This window comes from Camelus bactrianus, chromosome 12 (genome assembly GCF_048773025.1).
Source record: "Camelus bactrianus isolate YW-2024 breed Bactrian camel chromosome 12, ASM4877302v1, whole genome shotgun sequence".
NCBI lineage: Eukaryota > Metazoa > Chordata > Mammalia > Artiodactyla > Camelidae > Camelus > Camelus bactrianus.
Window position 1 is genome coordinate 39,221,113 of NC_133550.1, and position 20,393 is coordinate 39,241,505.

At 38.2% G+C, this 20,393-nt stretch overlaps 1 protein-coding gene across 3 annotated transcripts in view; it reads left to right on the forward strand.

Annotated features, from left to right (window-relative positions):
* Nucleotides 1–20,393, forward strand: part of FGD6 (FYVE, RhoGEF and PH domain containing 6) — a 99,821-nt gene that overhangs the window by 56,742 nt on the left and 22,686 nt on the right. For all 3 annotated transcript variants that reach the window (XR_006727501.2, XM_010962734.3, XM_010962735.3), the window contains exons 7-11: nt 315–471; nt 1,939–2,026; nt 16,877–16,927; nt 19,876–19,934; nt 20,018–20,089. Coding sequence is in view for 2 of the 3 variants with exons in the window: in XM_010962734.3 (XP_010961036.3) it covers nt 315–471; nt 1,939–2,026; nt 16,877–16,927; nt 19,876–19,934; nt 20,018–20,089 (427 nt within the window). In the remaining variant the exon portion in view is untranslated. The remainder of the gene's footprint in view (nt 1–314; nt 472–1,938; nt 2,027–16,876; nt 16,928–19,875; nt 19,935–20,017; nt 20,090–20,393) is intronic.

A 20,393-nucleotide genomic window follows, 5' to 3' on the forward strand; every position in this document is an offset into this window, starting at 1 on the left:
TTACAGGTAGTCTTCTTGTACATACTTCCTCATTCTTCTTATAAAAAATTATCCTAAAATTTCATCTGAATTGGCTTAAGACTCTGGCTGTAAAGAAGAATGAGATGGTTGGAAACGGGGAGCAGTCAGAGGGCTGGCAGAGTCCAGGCAGGCTGTGATGGTGGCAAAGGAAATGGTGATGAGTGGGTTTGGGATATGTCTTAGAAGAAGAGGAAAAAAAGATAAGCTGATAGCTTGGAGATGGGACTCTGTTCACCACTGGATTTATTTTGGATACTGACTCTTTTTTAATATTTTTGTCTCTCTGTCCTCAGGACTGAACAACAAAGAATTGCTGATATCTTTGTAAAGAAGGGACCGTATCTAAAAATGTATTCCACATACATCAAAGAATTTGATAAGAATATAGCTTTGCTGGATGAGCAGTGCAAGAAAAACCCAGGTTTTGCTGCTGTTGTTAGAGAATTTGAGGTATCTTTGCTGCCATTTCTCTGTTTTGAAACTAAAAACATCAGTGAATTCCAATCATGCCAAATTAGAAAAGCTTTGGAAATGTTAAGATACTGCTGATTTCTAATTTGTACAGTAGACAAATAACCAAACTTTAAAATCATTTGTAGTCTTTTCTTCCTCCTTTTCCTTTCTTCTGAAGTCATGCAGTTAAGAAGGGAAGTGTGATTATATATAGCTGTGGCTACTGATAATTGACCAAGGTTTTCATCAGTGTCCAGTGAGTTGTTCTATTGCCTTGGCAGCAAAAGAAAACATAAGACTGGGGAAAGTTAGCTGTCTTGGTTAATGATGCTTATGTGATAGATGCTTTCTTAATGTGCATTATCATTGTAATTTCGTAATTATTCTGAATACCAGAACCTGGAGGTACCTATTTTAGAAAAAAATAAAACCATCTCAGCAACTTTGAAAAAACTCTTCCCCTCCCACCTGAGCTGTGTAAGACTCTGGGGACATCTTAGGATACAGGGACATTTTCACTGGGCCATTTTGATGCCACCTCACAGTAAATACTTGTGTGTGAGATTGGAGGTGAGGCTCAGGAATGGGCACAAGTATCTGTTGTGCATATTAAGGAAAAGAGCTTTAAGGGCAGAATCAAATATCCTAGTGGTCAAGTCGGAAGGGTTCCAGAATCAAATGTTCCTATGTACAGTGTGATTGGGGGGCTGTCTTTTGTAGCCATTCATTTGAGAAAGAAGTTTACATTCTTCTGGCATATAAGTCTGCTTTTCAGGTTGTCTTTTTTATTTTTTTTCCCTCTTTTTTAACTGAGGTATGTAATTAGGTTTATTTAATTTTTTTTTTTTAAATGGAGGCACTGGGGATTGAACCCAGGACCTCATGATGCTAAGCACACACTCTACCACTGAGCTATACCCTTGCCCCCTTTTCAGGTTGTCTTTAATTTCTGCAGTTTTCCCCACTACCACCTGCTGTTATTATCAATGTATTGATGATAGGCTCTGATGATTATTTGAATCCAATTCCCAGTAGTTTTATTTCTGCCACCTTTTTTGGGGGGGTCATGCATTTCCTTCTCGGTTGGTTGGTTGGTTGGATTGGTTTGTGTTCATGAACACATTGGCAGATGTTCTTCTAAGTGGCAGCGACTGTGGAGGGTGGGCTCTGATTGGCCTAGAATGCAGACTGCAGCCACCACTGCTGACCAGAGGGCTGTGAACAAGCTTTCCCCATGAGTCAGTGATTTCAGAGACCTACCTAACAGGAGAAAGTGAGCTAAGTGGTGAACCTGCTGTAGTTTCCCACTCAGCATAGGAGCTGTGCTTAAAACAAAAGGAGCTTCTCCATGAATTCCCCTCCAAAGTTACTAGCTATTTAATTTGGCTTCCTAAGCTTTCGATTCTGGGTCTTTTGCTTCTTAGGAAAATGCCTGTGTTTACTTTGGATGCCTTTGCCTTTCAGATGAGCCCCCGCTGTGCTAACCTGGCCCTCAAGCACTACCTGCTCAAACCGGTTCAGAGGATCCCCCAGTACAGGCTGCTGCTAACAGGTGGGCTTTTCTGGCACATCACCAACCAGGCAACTCCCGTCCCAGAGTTTCTTGGGAAACTCTGCCTTTCCTAAGAACACCTCTCTTTTTCTATCCATCCAGTAGCCACTTTCCCTAGCATGTGGATTTATAGATTGCTCACAGCCTCACCTAGGGGTTGCCTGGACTGAACTTCTTCCAGTTCTTTGATCATCCATGTGCATTCATACACGATCATTCCTTTTGCTTGGAACTTCTTTTACCATCCCAACCCCACAACCCTGTGTCATTTCACCTAGTTAATATTGTTAATCCCAAGAAGGTACTTCCCCAGCCACTCATGAATGAAGTTTACAGGGTCACTCCCATATATTCGCATATCAGATGCCATGGCCCCAGTCATTTACTTCAGATAGCTGTTAATAAGGATTGGTTAATGAGACTACGTGCTTGGAATAGTGCTTTGGTCCTAGTAGGTTCTAAATAAGTATTAGCTGCTATTAGTAGTAGTATCAGTATCCTTCTTATCATCATCATCATCGTAATTATATCTGGTCATTGTCTCTATCTTGTATTAGACTGTGAGCTTCACTATTACAGGGCTGTGTGTCTAGTTTACCACTGCAACAGTAAAAAGAGAAAAAGAAAGCTATGATTTAAATGAAGGCACCACTGTGCTAAGGACTTTTTTTCATTGGCTCTTTAAATCTTCACCATAGCCATGCATATATCATAGTATTGTTTACATAGATGAAAAGCAGACTTATAGTGATGATGTGGTTTGGCATCACAAAAAAACCTAGCGTAATCTCAGTACTAAGCATAGTACCAGCACATACTGCTAGGTCCTCTGTGGTATTTGCCAAAGTGTGTTGGATGTGCAATGACTTAATATACATATTTAGTGTATATGCATTAAGAATTGTGTCCAAATGGATAAGAATATTCAAATGCCACCACAACTCTAAATTCAGTCACTTGTAATTTTTTTTTAAATTGAGCATCAGTCAATTTACAATGTGTTTGTTTCTGGTGTACAGCTTAGTGATTCAGGTTTATATATATATATATCTTTTTATATTCTTTCTTATTATAGGCCATTGCAAGGTGTTGAGTATAGTTCCCTATGCAATACAGTAGGACCTTGTTGTTTATTTTATATATAATTGTTAGTATCTACAAGTCCTGAACTCCCAATTTATACCTCCACTCCCGCTCTCCCTCCTCAATCAGTTGTAATTTTATGTAAATAGATTTGAGGTACACTTGGTTCCTATTAGTGTTCTTAAGAAATGGCATGCATGCTTTTATCCTTAATCACCGTCACCTAAGCCAGCAGCTATATTGAATGAGGTGGGTGACTCCTAGAAAGCCAGGATTTCCCCATTTCCCTTTAGGCAAATCTTCATACCTTCCAGGCTTGCCGTGTGAACTGCTGATGAGGAAGGCCTGCCTTTGAGACCCAGGACTGCCTACCTTAGCTGTTTCTCCTTAATTTGAATTTCTAACTGTGAATCAGGCATTAGATTTCTCTCTGGAGTGACATAAGGCAAACCAAATAATTTAAGGATATCCTGTCCATCTGTACTTTCTTTCCTCTGCGTTTGGCACAGATTTAGAATACACAGAACAAAAGGAAGTACCCATGCATGTGTTGTGTTTTTACTAAACAAATTCTATGCTGTATCATAAACGAGCTATTAAATGGCTTAGGCTATTTCTACAGCTGTTGAATGTAAAGTACTGTTTTTAGTGGCAAAAGACACTTTCAAATAGGAGAAGGATGGAGCAAGGTTTTAAAATTTTCATGTAAAAATATTTTTCCCCCACACTCTGACTGATCTAAGTAAGAGTTACACATGGGTTTAATGTAGGTTTCATGCCACATTTGTTTGATTAACGGTGAAATAGCAACAGCAAGTTTTTAAAAGTCTCTTTAAGAGACAGATTTCATTTGTTTTATAACCAACATAATGTGAGCTTGGGGTTATTTTTAGTTTTGAGCTGTCTCTTCTTTAATTTTAAAGCCCTTCCCCCACCCCTGTCTTAACTTAGAAAATCTCCATTGTCTAAATGATGTACACTACTTTATATATAGTAGACCCTCGGTAATTGTGGATTCATTGAAGGGTAAAGGTCATAAGTGGCTTGTTCAAGGTTGCAAAGTCAGGACTAAAGTTAAAGAAAGAATATAGTCTTTGTAAAGAAATAACAAGCTTCATATTCTTCATTCTATGCCTTTTATTCTGTTGATTCAAATTCTTCCGTTCCTCCAAGCCTGACCTGGAGTCCTCCATTCCCTCTGAAGCCATCTCTGCCCCAATTCTCCTTGACCCTTATTACCAGTGCAAAGTGATTTGGTAAATATTTTTTGATACCTTGTAAATTTGCTAATATTTGTATGATTTGAATATTGATTCATTAATTTGATTATAAAAACTCCTTGGGGTCAAGGAGTGAGTCTTTTATTAGTAATTTAGTGCACCCCAACATATCTGGGTCAGATTGGGAGACCTTGGAAGCTGTTGAGGAAATAGTTTTGGTTGGTATTAAACTATGTTTAAAACATCCCTTTAACCAAAATGTCTTTAGCCTAAAGGACAACATTGAGACAGAGAATTTCAGGGATATTCTCAGAGAGGTGAGTTGCCCTGCCCCAGGCAACACAAATAGTATTAGTTGAAGCACCTGTGATCGTATAATCCTGAGGACACATGGGAGTTGGTACCAAGGGTTTGTTTTATATGGATTTTTATTTAAAATTTTGATTTTCCTATACTTGTTATGTTCTGATTGCTTTCTACTTTGCAAGATATTTCTACCTTCGTTATCAGAGTGCTCCCTCTGTGCACTTAGATCTTTAGAAGTTATACTTTAAGTCTTAAGTTTGTATCTATTCTAACATGTGTATTAACTGGATCTTCATCTTTAGATAAACAAGCTCAGTGACTTAATCCTCCAAACAACCTTGTGAGGAAAGTACTTTTATTTCCATTTTAGAATTTGGAGTAATTCCAGGGGCACAGAGTACACAGGAGCAGAGAGAAGGAGTGAAACTATCTGAGACAACTCTTGACAACTTTGACTTATTAATGAGTTTCAGGTAGAGAAAGGGAAGGATTCCCACCTGAGTCATTGTAAGTAGATTTCTACCCACCTTGGTTTCTTGTTAAGGGAAGATTGAGAAATGCAGGGGTAAAGCATGGATAACGATAGGATAGTTTTTTTTAGAATCTTTTAGAGAAAGGTGACTGGAAATCCCCAGATACCAGCAGTCCTGTCCCTACTATTCAAACAACCATCCTATTGTCTTGCAATGTTTTCTTCAGGACATAATTTCGGTTTCCATTGGGTATATTCCTTAGGCTATTTCTTCTTCATTGTAGTAAAAAATTTCTAACTAAATTCTTGGTAATATTTTTTTAAGCTCAACTCAAAATAGGATCAGAGAAAATGTGTATGTTATATAAGGAAATGCTGAAGACTGGAATTGTTTAAAAATATGGTAAAATAGTGATTTACTCATTTTAAGCAGAACTTGTACATGTTACCTTTATTTTGTCTGCTCAAGACCAGTGGATCTAGCCAGATTTTTATGTCTGTGTGGTGCCCGGACCCTATTTGGAGTTACGAGAAATGGGAATCTTGAGGCAGCAGCTAGGAAGCAACAGAAGAAAACAGTCCCAATACCTGTTCCTGAGGACTCGAGGAAACAGCCCTGTGGTCTCCTCCGTTATCCTCGGTGTTAAGAGCAACTGTTGGTCTGATTAATGACCATATGTCCTGCTACACTTTAAGTAGTTGTAATATTAGCCATCTCAACAATAATAGCTATTCATTATTATTTTAAAAAACCACACACACATGTGCTGCTGTTGGAGCAGCATTAATTTGTTACCCACTATTTCTTTCCTTCCTCCTCCATCTGTTCAGGGTAGAGGCTATCTTTTTTATCCCAACTCAGAGCCTGTGTAGATTCTGACACATAGCAGAGACTAGTAAACTGAAAGGCTTGGGGAAGTAGACATTGTTCATTTTTATGAGAGTGAGAATCCCTATGCAGTAGTGCCAGTTAATGTGTGCTGGATGAATTGATCAATAAATTGCTTTTAAGGGTAAAAACACTCTTCCAGTTTCCCAGAAACAAAGCTGGAAAGGACTGAAATACTCCCCTTTCCTTGTCTTTCCTCTATCACGGGCTCTGCTGACTAGTTTTCCTCTGCCTCTGCTTCCTGCTTTTTCCAATTTCCCTTGTTATGCTCCAGGCCCGGCCCTTTCCAAACTCATGCCAAGTTGTGGCAGTATCTTCTTCCTGGTCATGCTGCCCTTATCACTCCCCGTCTAGGAACACAGCAGGCAAAACACACTCCCATGTCTCCCCTTTGCTCTCACACTACCACACTCAACACTTCTGACACCATATAAAAGGGTTTTTTTCTTACACCAAGCGATTGTGTTCAACATCAGCGAGGTGTCCTATAATTTAATTCAATTCTGACACTATCTACCCAGAGACCTTGGGCTCAGTCCCCAAGACTGACCCTTCCAAACTTCAGGTGCCATTCACATGTCCCAGGCTGTATCCTGTATTCTTGACCGACCATCTGTAAATCTGGGTTTCCATGACTTTCTCCTAGGGTTTGCAGATTTGCTAGAATGGCTCAAAGAATTCAGGAAATCACCTATTTAAGTTCACTGGTTTATTATAAAAGGATACAATAAAGGATTCAGATGAACATTCATATGGAAGACATACACAGGGCAACGTATGTGGGATGGAACTCCCATGCCCTCTGTGGGTCCACCAGTGCCCTAAAAGCTCCCCAAACCCTATACTTTGGTATTTTTCTGGAGGTTTCATCACATGGGCATGATCGTCATTAATTCCACTCTCTAGCCCCTCTCTTCTTCCTGGAAGATGGAGAATGGGGCTGAAAGTTTCAAGCCTTTAACCATGGCTTGGTCTTTCTGGTGACCAGTCCCCATCTAGGAGCCCACACGAGTCACCTCATTAGAACAGACATTAGTATCACCTAGGAAATTCCAAGGGAGCTTTGTGTCAGAACTAGGTTCAAAGATCAGGTATTAGAACAAAAGATGCTCGTAGTGCTCTTCTCACTTAGAAAATTACGAGATTTGGGGAGCTCTGTGCCAGAAACCTGGAGCAGAGACCAATACAGTCGGCCCTCAGTACCCACAAATTTGGAACCCATGGATAGATAGGTCCGACTGTACTGCACTATTTTATATAAGTGATTTGAGCATCCACAGATTTTGGTATCCGAGGGGTGTCCTCGAACTAATCCCCCACAGATACTGAGGATGGCTGTATATATATTTTCTATCATTTCACAGACATGGTTTTATTCTGCTTATTAAGAAGGTTGAAAACTTATTTATCCTACCCTAATGAATATATGTCAATACACATTTATCCAAACTCATAGACTGTACAACACTATGAATAAACCCTAAGGTAAGCTATGGATTCTGAGTGATTATGACGTGTCAATGTAGGTTCATCCACTGCAACAAAGGTACCACTCTGACGGAGGATGTTGATGATGGGGTAGACTACACTTGTGTAGGGGCAGGAGATATATGGGAGATCTCCTTCCTTTTCTCTCAATTTTGCTGTAAATGTAAAACTACTCTAAAGAAATTAAATCTTTAGAAAACAACAAAAAATTTACAGTATAAAGACCACAATTATAAAACTGTTCATTATAAACAAAGAATTGCCCAGACCTTATTTTCTTTGCTCTAGCTGCATTCAGTTTCTTACTCTCTCTTGAAACCTGTCCTTCAGGGCCAGATTTCTCTGTTAATCAATTACTTACTCATTCACCCTGTATTGATACGGGCTGGCCCTGAGCTAGGCACCTGTGTGCACTGGCAAACAGCACAAGGGTGTTCCCTGCCCTGATGGGAGCACACCGTCCTGTTCTTTGGGACCACACCCAACCCCTCAGGGTCCCTCCCAGCTCTTCCTCTTCTCAATTCCTAAAACTTATATTGATCTGGCTACTTGTTTGAGTAAGAATATTCTGAGGATTTATTTTTGTAAGGATCACTTCTTTTCTTTGAAGGGCTCTTTTGTGCTATGAAAAATATGTTAAGTATTATAAAAAAACAAAACAAAAACAACAAAGCCCCTCTTCATCTTCTGCCACCCAGAGATGACTATCATATATCATTTAGGGTTGGGGTTTTTTGTTTTTTCTTTAATGATCTCTATTTGTGTTGTATGTGATATAAATGGTTCAATAAAAGACCTTTTATTTGTGGAAAGTTACTACATTGGTGTTGAAACAAGTTGAATCAGTGGGGATCATGGTGGGGAAAATAGAATGAAAAATATAATTTAAAAATTCCTCTGAAATATCTTTTCCCCTTCTATATTTAGGGGGGGAGAAACAGTCCTTTGAACTTTGATTAAATTTGGATCAGGTATTTTCTTTGATCTTGTTCAAAATATTTATGTTATATTATAAATGACTTTTAACAACATATTATATTACTTTTCCTATAATGATTGCCTGTAGCCTGGGATGGTATTAACTCCCTCTAGGTTTTAGAAATCCAGGATTTCCCATGTTGGTAGAAAGTGGGATATTAAAAACATCTGTTATAGTGTTCTGAAGCTATAAATTTCAGTTATGAGCAGGCTAATACAAATTTGACAAAAGATCAGAATCAAATTAATGCATGACTTTTTAAAATCCCTTGCTGAAAATTGAAACTCATGCTTAGCAAGTGTTTATTTTAAAATCATGGGCTAATTGTCCACATCAAAAGTCATTCTAACACTTTCTCTAGGACAGAATCTGATGAAAGGTGGGAGCTGTCCTGGACACCAGCCAAAGAATTTAGTTTCTGAGGAACCCAAAGGCCCTGATATAAGACAGTTCCATCCATGTGAAATGGGAGGGTGAGAACATTCAGAATTCCCATTGTAATTAGCTCAGCTCTTGTTCTGTTGCAATTCTTTTTTTTTTTTTTTTAATGAAGGTACTGGGGGTTGAACCCAGGACCTCATACATGCTAAACGTGTGCTCTACAACTGAGCTATAACTCACGCCGCCCCTGCATTTCATTTTTAATTGTAGTTGTGAACAAGGTATTTTGAGAGATGGTATATAGTAAATTATGTCCATCAAGTATTTTAATACTATGGAAAGACTTCAGGATATGAGAGGCAAGCTCATTTTATCTGCCTGGTGTATTAAATTACTGCTTTTAAATGTAATCTCACTCTCTCTATAAAACAGAGGTTCTTGACCTTTTTAAGCTTAAGCCTAGATCCCCCTGGGAATATGGTGGAACCTATGCATCTCTTCTGATAATTTTTTAAGTTACAGAGTAAAATTCTTAAGATTAGTAGGAAACCAATTGGGCTGAAATACAGTTATTAAAATAATTTTGAAGTACAACAGTAATACATGTGCTCTTTATGTAATATATTAAATAAAAATCTGGTGGTGGATCTAGTAACTACCATGATTTTGAAATAGTGATGAGAGTAAACAGTATTTTGAGATGTCTGCAACAACTGTAATGTGATATAAAAACATGTGAATTCTATGGTGAAGAAGTCCTGGTATCACTGATAATACGGTGGTTTGTTGTCTACATTCATAATGGAAGGAAATTCCATATTTCACTTGGCGGTTAATGGAAATAGTGTTTGTTCTTGCCTATCCAAGTTTGCAGATCCTCTGAATTCTACCCATGGGCATTACCACAAAGCCATTCTTTTTCCAATTCTCAGTATAGATTTGACCCACATTCGCTGCAAGTAGCCGGATGCCTCTATTGCTGGGACCTGCCTTGCCACAGATTTAGAAGCTGACTCTATTACTAAAGAATTTCCCTCTTAGCGTTTGTCAGAATCATGGGCTCATATGAGGAACTGTTCCAGGTGGAGAAAACACTGAAATTCTGTCAAACTTGAATTCATTTTGGTGTCTGTATCTGCTTTATTCTTCACTTGGCTCTTCTTTGGGTAGTAAAATACACTTATTTCCCTAAACTTAAATTTGCTCTTTGTTGATAATCAGGATGGTGAGGACCAACTATGGGTCTGAGATTTCTTCAAGTGGGGCTTGACTGCATCAAGGCCATTTCTGTACGTATAAGATTCCCACTTGATAAAGTGGCAGCCTTAACAATTGGAAATCATATCCACAAAGAAAAGCAGTCTTAAGGAAGTCAAATAATGGACGTTTACATTTGCTAGACTTCCCTATGGGTTTGACTCCCTTAAGGGCATTCTCTATATGACTAACCAATCTGTCCTACTAAAAAGGGACCGAAGGGAGATTCTGTCCATTGTAAGATCTGCTCCCAAATTTTGCCATCAGATGAGCCTGGGGTCAGGTTTGGTTCGTGAGCCCTTTGAGCATGCCACCTCAGGACCACACTGATCAAAGGCAAGATAAGCCAAGGCTGCCTCATACGGCTGTGCCCCAACATGGGCTCCCGGCTGAGATCCACCACGTGCAGCTTGCACTATGCTCACCATATTGTGTGCCCCAGTGAGGGGCAGCATCAGCCCAGGAGAAGTGGTCTTTTTAATTTACAAAAAGGTATCACCTGCTTTCCAAGCCATGCATCTACGAGCCTGAGAGCGCAGGAAGGTCTCTTTTTCTAAGTTAGATAGCCCTGAGCCACAGATTCAGGGACCAGAATTGAACTAATATTTGAGAAGCAGGAGAATTAGAACAAAGACTGGAGCACTTTTCAGTTAGACCCTCAAAGTATCATCCCAACTTCTTAGTAAAATATGAAGCAAGAAATGGTAACTCTAAATGGGTGTCATTTAGTCCATCATAAATTCAGGAAACATTTGTTGAATATGCACCAGACCTTGTTCTTGGTGCTGGGGATATAAGGATAATTAATTCAGGCTCCTAGTCCTCATGAAGCCCACAGTTCAGCCTTTGTGTATAAAAGGATACTTGACACTATAGAACCATTAGCTTAGCTTCTAATTGCTGATACTCCATATTCTTATTCAGGTTAACTTAGAATCTTGCAATTTTATCAATACATATCAAAATTATTTTGTATATAATAATAAACAGAGTACATCATTAAAGAATATTCTGAGGGTAATATCAGTCAATACATACTCTAAAACGTCAACAGTTAAAGATATGTAGCATCTTTGCAAGAATAGACCTGTTGATTAAAAATAATAATAATTACTCTGTCATTGGAATAGGGAGGTAAGTTGAAATAGACTTGTTTATAAGAATCTAATGTTGACAGAGTAGAAAGTGAAAGACAATAGAAAAAGAATTGTTTATTGAATAACTGTTACATTTTGAAAAATTAATTAAAATTCATGCATCATTGGATACACTAAATAAAATCAAAACTGAATGTAAATAGGCAGAGCACAGAGGATTTTTAGGATAATAGAAATACTCTGTATAGTACCATAATGATGGATATATGCCGTTATATATTTGTCCAAACTCACAGAATCTAGAACGCCAGGAATGGACCATAATGTAAACTGTGGACTCTGGATGTTAATGATGTGTTGATGTAGGTTCATCAGTTGTAATAAATGCCCCACTCTGGTGGGGGATGTTGATAATGGGAGGCGCTGTGCACGTGTGAAACAGAAGGTATATGGGAAATCTCTGTACCTTCCCCTCAACTGCTTTAAACGTAAACCTGCTAGTCTAAAAAAATGAAGTCTTAACTTTAAAAACCTACATATGAGGCATTAAACTATAAGAAAACCAGGAAAAAATAAAATTGGTTATTTATTAAAACTCTTAGGATAGAGAGAGGAGGAGAGATGATTTTCCTAAGCCCAGAAGAATAAAGGTATTATAAAGGAAAATATTCACACCTTTCAACTATTCTATTTAATAAAAATATTATAAAGGTTTAAAATATAGTTGAAATAAAAGGATAAAGAGTACATCAGAAAATATATTTGTAGCAAATATGAAAAATACTATTTCACTATGAATATTAAAACTTCTGAAGATGTCTAGACTAAAAACATGAACAAAAACACTCAGAAAAAGTATGCATAACAAATACACAGTGGCATGTCTAACATCCTCTGAATCATAAATACCAATTAAAACAAGTTATCAGTTCCCCCTACTACATTAGCAATAAAAAACTATAGAAACTGGCAATCATTTAGTGAAACTTGTATTTATAATGATATTTTTAAATTGTTATATCCTTTTAGGGAAAGTTTCTCATGATATATGTCAATTACTTTAAAGAAAAAAACAAAAACCTTTTCAATCCTCTTCATTTCACCCCCACCCAAAAATCTGAACTATGGAAAAAGGTGAATATATCAAGATATTGACCAGTGTTACTTGTAATTTAAATGGTCACACAATTCGTTATTCAAACCCATTACCTTTCAAGAGTGCAAGGCAGGGGTGGATGTAACTCAGTGACAGAGCACATGTTTAGCATGCATGAGGTCTTGGGTTCAATTCCCAGTACCTCCATTTAAAAATATATATATAAATAAATAAACCTAATTACCTCCCTCACCAAAAAAAAAAAGAGCAAGTGGCAGTATTTATAGTAATATCTGGACAGCAGGTATATGGTAGAATCATTATGAGCAAATTAGGATGTATGGCCATCCAATTTATAACAGCCAAAACAAGATAATTTAAAAATCATTTAAGTCTAATAATAGAATAACTAAGTACCGTATGATATATTCCTGTGATGGGATCAGCTACTCCTATGTATTAAAAAAAAAGTATGAGTTAGAATACTTTAAATGGGCTGTAAAATCTTACATATTATTAAAATTAAGTAAAGCCAAGCATTTATAAAAACAGAAGGAAATGCTTTAAAATCATAATAATTTTTTTAGAGAGATGTTCATGGTTTGAGTGTTCTCCATGATTTAATTTTCCAAATTTCCTATAATGCATTTAAGAATTTAGAAACTATATGCTTCATGATTCTTTAGAATGAGCGTTATTACAGGTTTTCCTGGACATGACTGGCTCTCCTCTCACTCCCAACAGGGAGGGCTCAGGAGCTCTTCACCAAGCCACCTTGAACATGGCAGCAGTGTGTCTTACAACTTAATGCTTGATCTCTATTTTGGTATCTAAAATAATCTCTACTCTGTTTCCCAATTCAAGAGAATTTTAGACTGCTTCTTTTAAAATTTGAAACTTTGGCGAAGACGCTTTTATTGACTAGACTTATTATTATCTAGACGTCATAATTTTGTATTTGTTGCTGATCTCTTTACTTATTTAGGGAGGAGAGAAGAAATCTGGATAATACAAAGCAAGACATCCTCAAATTCAAAACACTTGACTTTGGAATGTTATGTGTCCTATAGTGTCCCATATGCTTATTTCCTCTGTACTCTGCCGGCAACCGTTTCTCAGCACACAGTCCAGCAACTTGACTAGATGTTGTTGAATTAGAAAGTCCCCGATTCCCACAGATGACTCAGTTTTAGCAAATAGTTACTATACCTCTGAATAGTTTTTCTGCTTTGATTATTTGTTGATTAGGTAATCAAGGGATGGTAAGGCTTACTAGGAGTCTATATATAGAAAACTTATATCTCTAACAAGATATAGTATTTATTGAGCTCTCATTCTTTCCCTCTGAGCCTCATATTATGAGGACAAAGTTAACTTGCATAGCCCTTGAGGCTGCATGTGCTGTTTCGGCTAGTTTTGTGCTACTAATGTTGGGTGATGGTGACTATGGGGTTAATCAGCTTTCATTGATCGATGATGCCACCTGGTGGCCAGAAAATGCATTTTGTGGTAGCCATGCATGCTGCACCAACCTTTTTTGATTTGATATAAATAACCTCAGTAGCGTTTGAGGTGTTTTTATTAGTGAAGTTTTGAAAAATGCTTAGTTTGGCTTGGCGGAAACAGTAAAGCCTTGGAATTGAGTAGATAGTCTAGAATACTGTAAGTATAACATGGTGAATTGAAATGAGTCCTGCCCCCCCCCCTTTTTTTTTAATGAGGCTCCTACAGGATACTAAGGACGTAAATGGTATATAGTAAATTCCTTTTGACTAACACAGGAGTGTCTGTCTGGTCTCCTTTCCTGGGTTTCACCTGGGTTATGACAGTCACTGGGACAGCTGGTGATTTCATTGCTCCTCCCATCTGACTCAGAGGGTGATCAGTCATGTTCTTCTTACTTTGTAATTACAGCAGTGATTCTTAACTCATGGGCTTGTCTTCCTAGAAAAGGTAAAAGTCCTCAAAAGCAGGATGTACTACAACAAGACGCCCTGGAAATATGGATGGATAGACACACTGGAAAGTTGAATTCTAAAATTTAGTTTTAGCAAGCTGAACTTTGAAAATTGAATTTTAAGATTTTTTTTTTAATTGGCAAGAAAGTAAACCTATCTCCTTGATTAGTAGCATGATTTCGCAACATCTTAATGGTGGCTTTTCTGCTCAGCCGATTTGTGTATTTCTACTTTATTCCTGAAAGTTCAGTTTGGCAGGCAGCAGCTGAACTCGAGTACAAGGTAAGAAAATGAGATTCAAGTTTATGGGGCTCAGCACAGTAATTCTGAGGTCAGGATTTCCTAATAAGGACATCTTCCCATGACCTCTTTGGTTTAGAGAAATGTCCCAGTTTGCGTGGATATGCTTCTGTCTTAAGGAACAAGAATTGAAGACAAAATAGGAACTTGCCATGAATCTGATACTTAGATAAACCTACTTTCATTTCCACACTCTTCAGCTGACCGCAGGCTTTAAGGAACATCACTTTTGATTAATGAGGTAACCTGGATCTTGAGAATATCTAAGAAGAGTAAGTTTTTCTCCAAACCCTGTTGCTTTCACAGAAAAGTTAAGCATCTGGATTCACCAAACATGGCTTATATGTGGAATGTATTCTGAATGGGGTCAGAGTTAGATTAAGTTCACTTTTCATCTCCAGATGAGGCTGAGTGTAGTGTATAATCAGTGTATTTTGTTAATTTTTGTGGTTTTCTTATTTATTTGACTGGAAGAATGCTCTCCAACTTGTGTGTTCAGTTTGCTTTCAGATCTAAATTGCTTGTGATAGTCTCTGGCAAGATAGAACCTATGCTCTAGTGCGCAGAAGCTTAATTTCGTCATACACGACATCTCACTGTGGCTTATTGCCAGGGCTGGATATTTATAATGTGCATGTCTAGACTCTCACAGGTTCTTGAATCACTGTCTCAAAGATGTACAGTTTCAGCAGTTTAGTGTGTGTGTTTACTATTAAGTTAGAAAATCTGACACTAACATCCAGGTTTCCCTTTGTGCCTTTGAGCATAGCTTCATGAATCTGTGGGATAAAATTATATCTGTTCAATAATGTTGCTCAGTTGAGATTAGATGTGATTTAAAATGCATTCAGTCTTTTAGTATGCCTTTCCTCTTTGTATTTTCTCAACTCCTACCGCATTAGGATTGGTTTGAGCTTTTTTTGCCTTTTACTTAAACTAGGACATAATCCTGTCCGAAAAAAATTTATTTTTTCCTTTAATCCATTAAGCATTTCTTGTCCCCTGTATGCAAAGGCCGTGGCTAAGTGCTAGGAGAGAAAGAAAGATGGATCAGATGTGGGTCCTGCCCACAAGGAGCTTTTAGTCTAAGGAAAAAGAAAATGATCAGAAGCGCGAAGTGAGTTAACTGCTGGGTGAGGTATTATTCAAAGGGAAAGACTATTTCTTTCAAATGGAAAGTCTGGTAGGAGAGGAGGAGTTTGAGTTGAGCTCTGAAGAATTATGAGTAGAATTTTTATATGCAGAGACAGAGAAAGGATTCAGAAGAAGGGAACATTAGAGACAAAAAATATGGAGCCAGGAAAAACATGGAAAGTGTTTAAGGAATTGTGCAGAATCAAACTTTGGTAAGAACAAAGGGCTTGTGTTAGGCAGTAGCGCGAGAGAAAATCAGAAAAGTCAGTGGGGACTTGTAGTGGGGACTTTAAATTCCAGGGAATGAAATTTGTTTTAATTTGATAGTTAATGGCAAGCCATCCCACATGTCTCCACATAGAAGGAAATATTACCTTGAAATCCTGTGACATACCTTTGTATTAAAGATTTATTTAATACAGCCTATTGCCTTTTTAAAAAAATACTGTAACAACTCCTGTATACCATGTTGTTCATTTACAGACCATCTTCATTTAGACCAGGGTTTCTCCATGTGGTCCTATTGACATTTTGGTCAGATAATTGATAATTCTTTGTTGTAGGACTGTCCTGTGCATTTGTAGGAAATTTAGCAGCATCCCTGGCCACTAACCACTAGATGCCTGTAGCGCCCCCTTTCCCCCAGTTACGACAATCAGAAATGCCTCCAGGAGGGCAAATTCGTCCCCATTTGAGAACCAATGGTCTAGATACATGTATTGCATTTTTCTGGTGTTCTAGGCATTATTAGACTCTTAAGATTGGCAAATCTAAGAGTTCATTAGGCATCTAATCTATTAATGCTTGAAATTTGGTACTAGACAATACATCTAACCTTGAGATTAAGGTATTTCATGTGTGTTAGAGTAAAAGAGCTGAACTTGGCATCAGGAGACCTGGATTCTAGTCCTGCCTGTGACACAGAGAGGTTGTATTACTTGGGTGATACCGTGTAGCCTGATTCCTCATCTCTAAAATCACCAGTGCAACCTCTAAAGCTCTGATTCTGTGTCCTGATTTGTTCAAGTTGATCCCTGGGCTTAATTCTTTCGCATTTTTAGAACATTAACACAAATCGAACAAGTGTGTATGAACCAATAAGACTGACTGGAGTATTGAATAAGAAAGACAAATGTTTTTTTCCTTAGTAATTTATTGTACTAAATACTATGATTTTTTTCCTTTTCTAGATTATTTGAAAAATCTCTTAGAAGACTCTGGAGATTACAGAGACACTCAAGGTAAATAACCTTTGTGGTCTTATGTGTTACAGAAGTTTTTATATTATATTTATTTGGACCTAGAAAGTAAAAATGTAACAGAATCCATATACAAAATTGTATTTTATTTGTAACAAGTCTTTTTAAAAACTCTATTTTGGGCAAATCAAAATAGAACTGGTAAAGTGGTAGAGTGGTGCTGGATGGCGGTGAAATTATAGGGACAAAAAGATGCCCGTGGCCAGGCAGCAATGGGAGCCAGCCTCCTGAAAGGGTGGTCCCAGCATAGTCTGTAGTCAGGAAGCTTCATCCTCCTGTGCTCTGTCTCTCTGTGCCAGGGGTAAATTCACCTTCTCTAGATGTCCACTGCTTTCAAAAGTAGGTACTGAACCAGTTGATCTGCAAGGTCCTTTTAGGCTTTAAAATCACAAGTCCACGAAGTGACCAAACTACACAAATTAGGGAGAAGGTCTGAAATAGCCTGTTGTGCTGGGACTGTTTAATGATCAGCATTAGCCTTATCATCCTTTCACCCCCTCACCCCCAGTAGTCCTTAAGGGAAGTCGTACATTACAACGCAAGGGACCCGTTGATAGTCACAGGATAATCCTGTGTCTGTGTGTGTGTATGTATGTCTGTCTGTCTTTCCCTCTCTCACACATACACATACACACACATAAGGATGAATTCTGTTCAGGATAGTGGTGTTTCTTTCTATTTATCCCCAAACTACCTCTTTCAAATGTCATAGGTATATCCCTGGTTCTAATCTAGAAGCACCTTAGGCAAGTCCATCTCTACCCCATTGATTTTACGAATTTTGACCACATTCTTGTGCATCCTTTACATTTTCATATTACAAAGCTGAAAGGCTCTTAACCCATTTTATAAGAGATTCTTACTCATTCTATTAATCATTTTACTTCTTCTCTATCTTCTCTTTGCAAGTGTTATACTTTTTAATATGCTTTTTTAAAGGAAAAGTTTGAAGTGGTGGGTATGACATACTTCTTGTCTTTGGTGAACATATAGTTTAGTTGAAGAAGAAAGTCTGTAATACTCATCATCAGATAAAGAACAAAGAAGACAGCTTTAAAGTAAGGATGCACTGAACAGTATAGAATCATTTGGGAGAGGGAGAAAAGCATGAAGTTCAAAGAGGCAGAGCTTCGCTTTGAGAGAAGTAGGGCCAGAGAGGAGCCGACTGGAGATGGTGGATGAGAGGAAGAGTGGACATTCCAGATCAGAGTCTGTCTCACGGAGATAAACATTTCAGACAGATCTTAACAAATAAGGCCTCAAGGAAACATACGTCCCAGGGCTTCTGCCTTCTAGCATAGCGAGTTATTAACTCCATTTTACTGATAAGACAAATACAGGGCCAGAGGTTAAGGAGCTTGTTTAAAGAAAATTACATACTTCAGCAAAGACATGGCTTAGAATAAGCAGTGAACAGTGAGGTATACTTTGTGGCCAGAGGCAATGCAGTAAAGAGATGATTGGTTGTAGATGAGATTGCCCAAGGGCGAGGAAAAATGAGACCAATATACCTTTGAAGGTAAGCAGAAGAGTGTATGGAAGAGTCACCAGGGCCTTTTAAAGAGATGACATGGGTAAAGTAGAATTGCAGAATGGATGAAAGAAGTCAGAGCTTGGCGGCCAGGTGACCAAATAGCAGCAGCTTTATTATTTCATCCATTCATTAAATTTTAAACTTTTGTTCCTGTCCACTGGGAATTCAAGCATGCCAGAAAGTGGGGAATGTGTCCAGGGTCACCTCTTGAATATTTGCCATGACAAGTGCCAGATGCAATAAATCCTGATATGTGGTCAGGGTCTCTAAAGGAAATACTGCTTTCCTTTAATAATGGTGATAAGAATACACTTAAGGAACATAAGAACCTCCAGGGCTGGTACTAGAAAGAGTATCCTTTGGTCAGTTACAGTAGCTGGACCAAAACCTCACACCCTTTCCAGAAATTGATCTCTTTAAAAAAAATAGTCCTTTCATTGACGATTATTCTCATTGCCCCACCAGCCTCAGGAGGCCATGCTTCCCTCTTAAACACTCTACCAGTTTTCTCCCTGGAAGTGCTACTGTCATAGTATATAGAGTAACCTTTTTGTGGATTTCTCATTAGTATTGCAGGATTTTTAACATCCTTGGATCCTACCCACTAAAGGCCAGTGGACCTTCCCAGTTTGTGACAACCAAAAGTTGCCTTACACGTGTCCTGATGTCCCAAGGGGAACACTACTGTCTTAGATTGAGAACAACTGTTGCCCAAAAGGAGACAAATTATAGACTTTTTCATTTATATCTACTCACGCAGATAATAAGACTGAAACATTCAGAAACATTTAACAAAGGCAAAGGGTTAATAAAAAGAATAAAACACAGCTGAAGCTAAATAACCTAGCTCACAAAATATGGTAATATAATTTCCTAAGGTCCAGTAGGCTTCCATGTGGCATTTCTTCCTTTTTCGGACCAGACTAAGAAAAAGCAGCTGAGTGCTGATCCTCTTAAATAGTTGCTTCTCAGAATTCTGGTTTCCTATCCCAGAATCCTTCTCTCCCATGGCAGTTTATCCTGGAATGGTCCTTAGCTTCCAGGTAAAATCCTATCCTTATCCTTGTAAACTTCAACAGAACAATCAAATCTCAGCAGAAAACAACCCTGTCATTGATACACAACTCATACTGTTGATACTCATGGTCCATAATGTCTCTTTAGTGTCTTCCAAGCTCATGTTTTTCATAAGTACTGTTTTTACCTTGCTTTTGCTCTCCTTGAACCAACCTTATCGTCTCTATTTCTGCCTACTCGCAGTTAACTGAGCTCCTCCAGTGGTTGGTGGTTGGTGGTTGGTGACAAGATAGCTATCTTGTTGTCTGGAGTTGCTCAGTGTTGCAATTCATTGGTAATGATGATGATCAAATGCCCCTTCTGTCCCTACATATTTTAGATGCCCTTGCTGTGGTTATAGAGGTAGCCAACCACGCCAATGACACCATGAAGCAAGGAGTAAGTACATTCATTTCAGTGGCTGCTGTGCTGTTGAGCCCGGGAGCCCGTGCCTTCACATACTCTACATTCTCTTTCTGTAGGACAACTTTCAGAAACTTATGCAAATTCAGTACAGCTTAAATGGACACCATGAAATAGTTCAGCCTGGACGGGTAAGTGCTTTGGACGGCCTTTTGCAAACTTAACACAGTGGATTTAGGCACTGTTTGTAGCTATTTCCATTTCAGTTATGAAAATAGGTTATTTGTTATTGTTACTCTTCAGTGACCCAATCTGGATCAACTCAGTTCATTCTATCCTTTCAAAACATTCATGATTTAAGTCACTATGAAAAGAAGTCCAATTCAATTAGGAGAATGGCAAGGGACCCCACAGAGTATCTGATTAAATAGGATCATTTTATTGTGTAATACTAGCTGACCTCACACAGCTTTAAAGACAGTTTCATTTAAAATC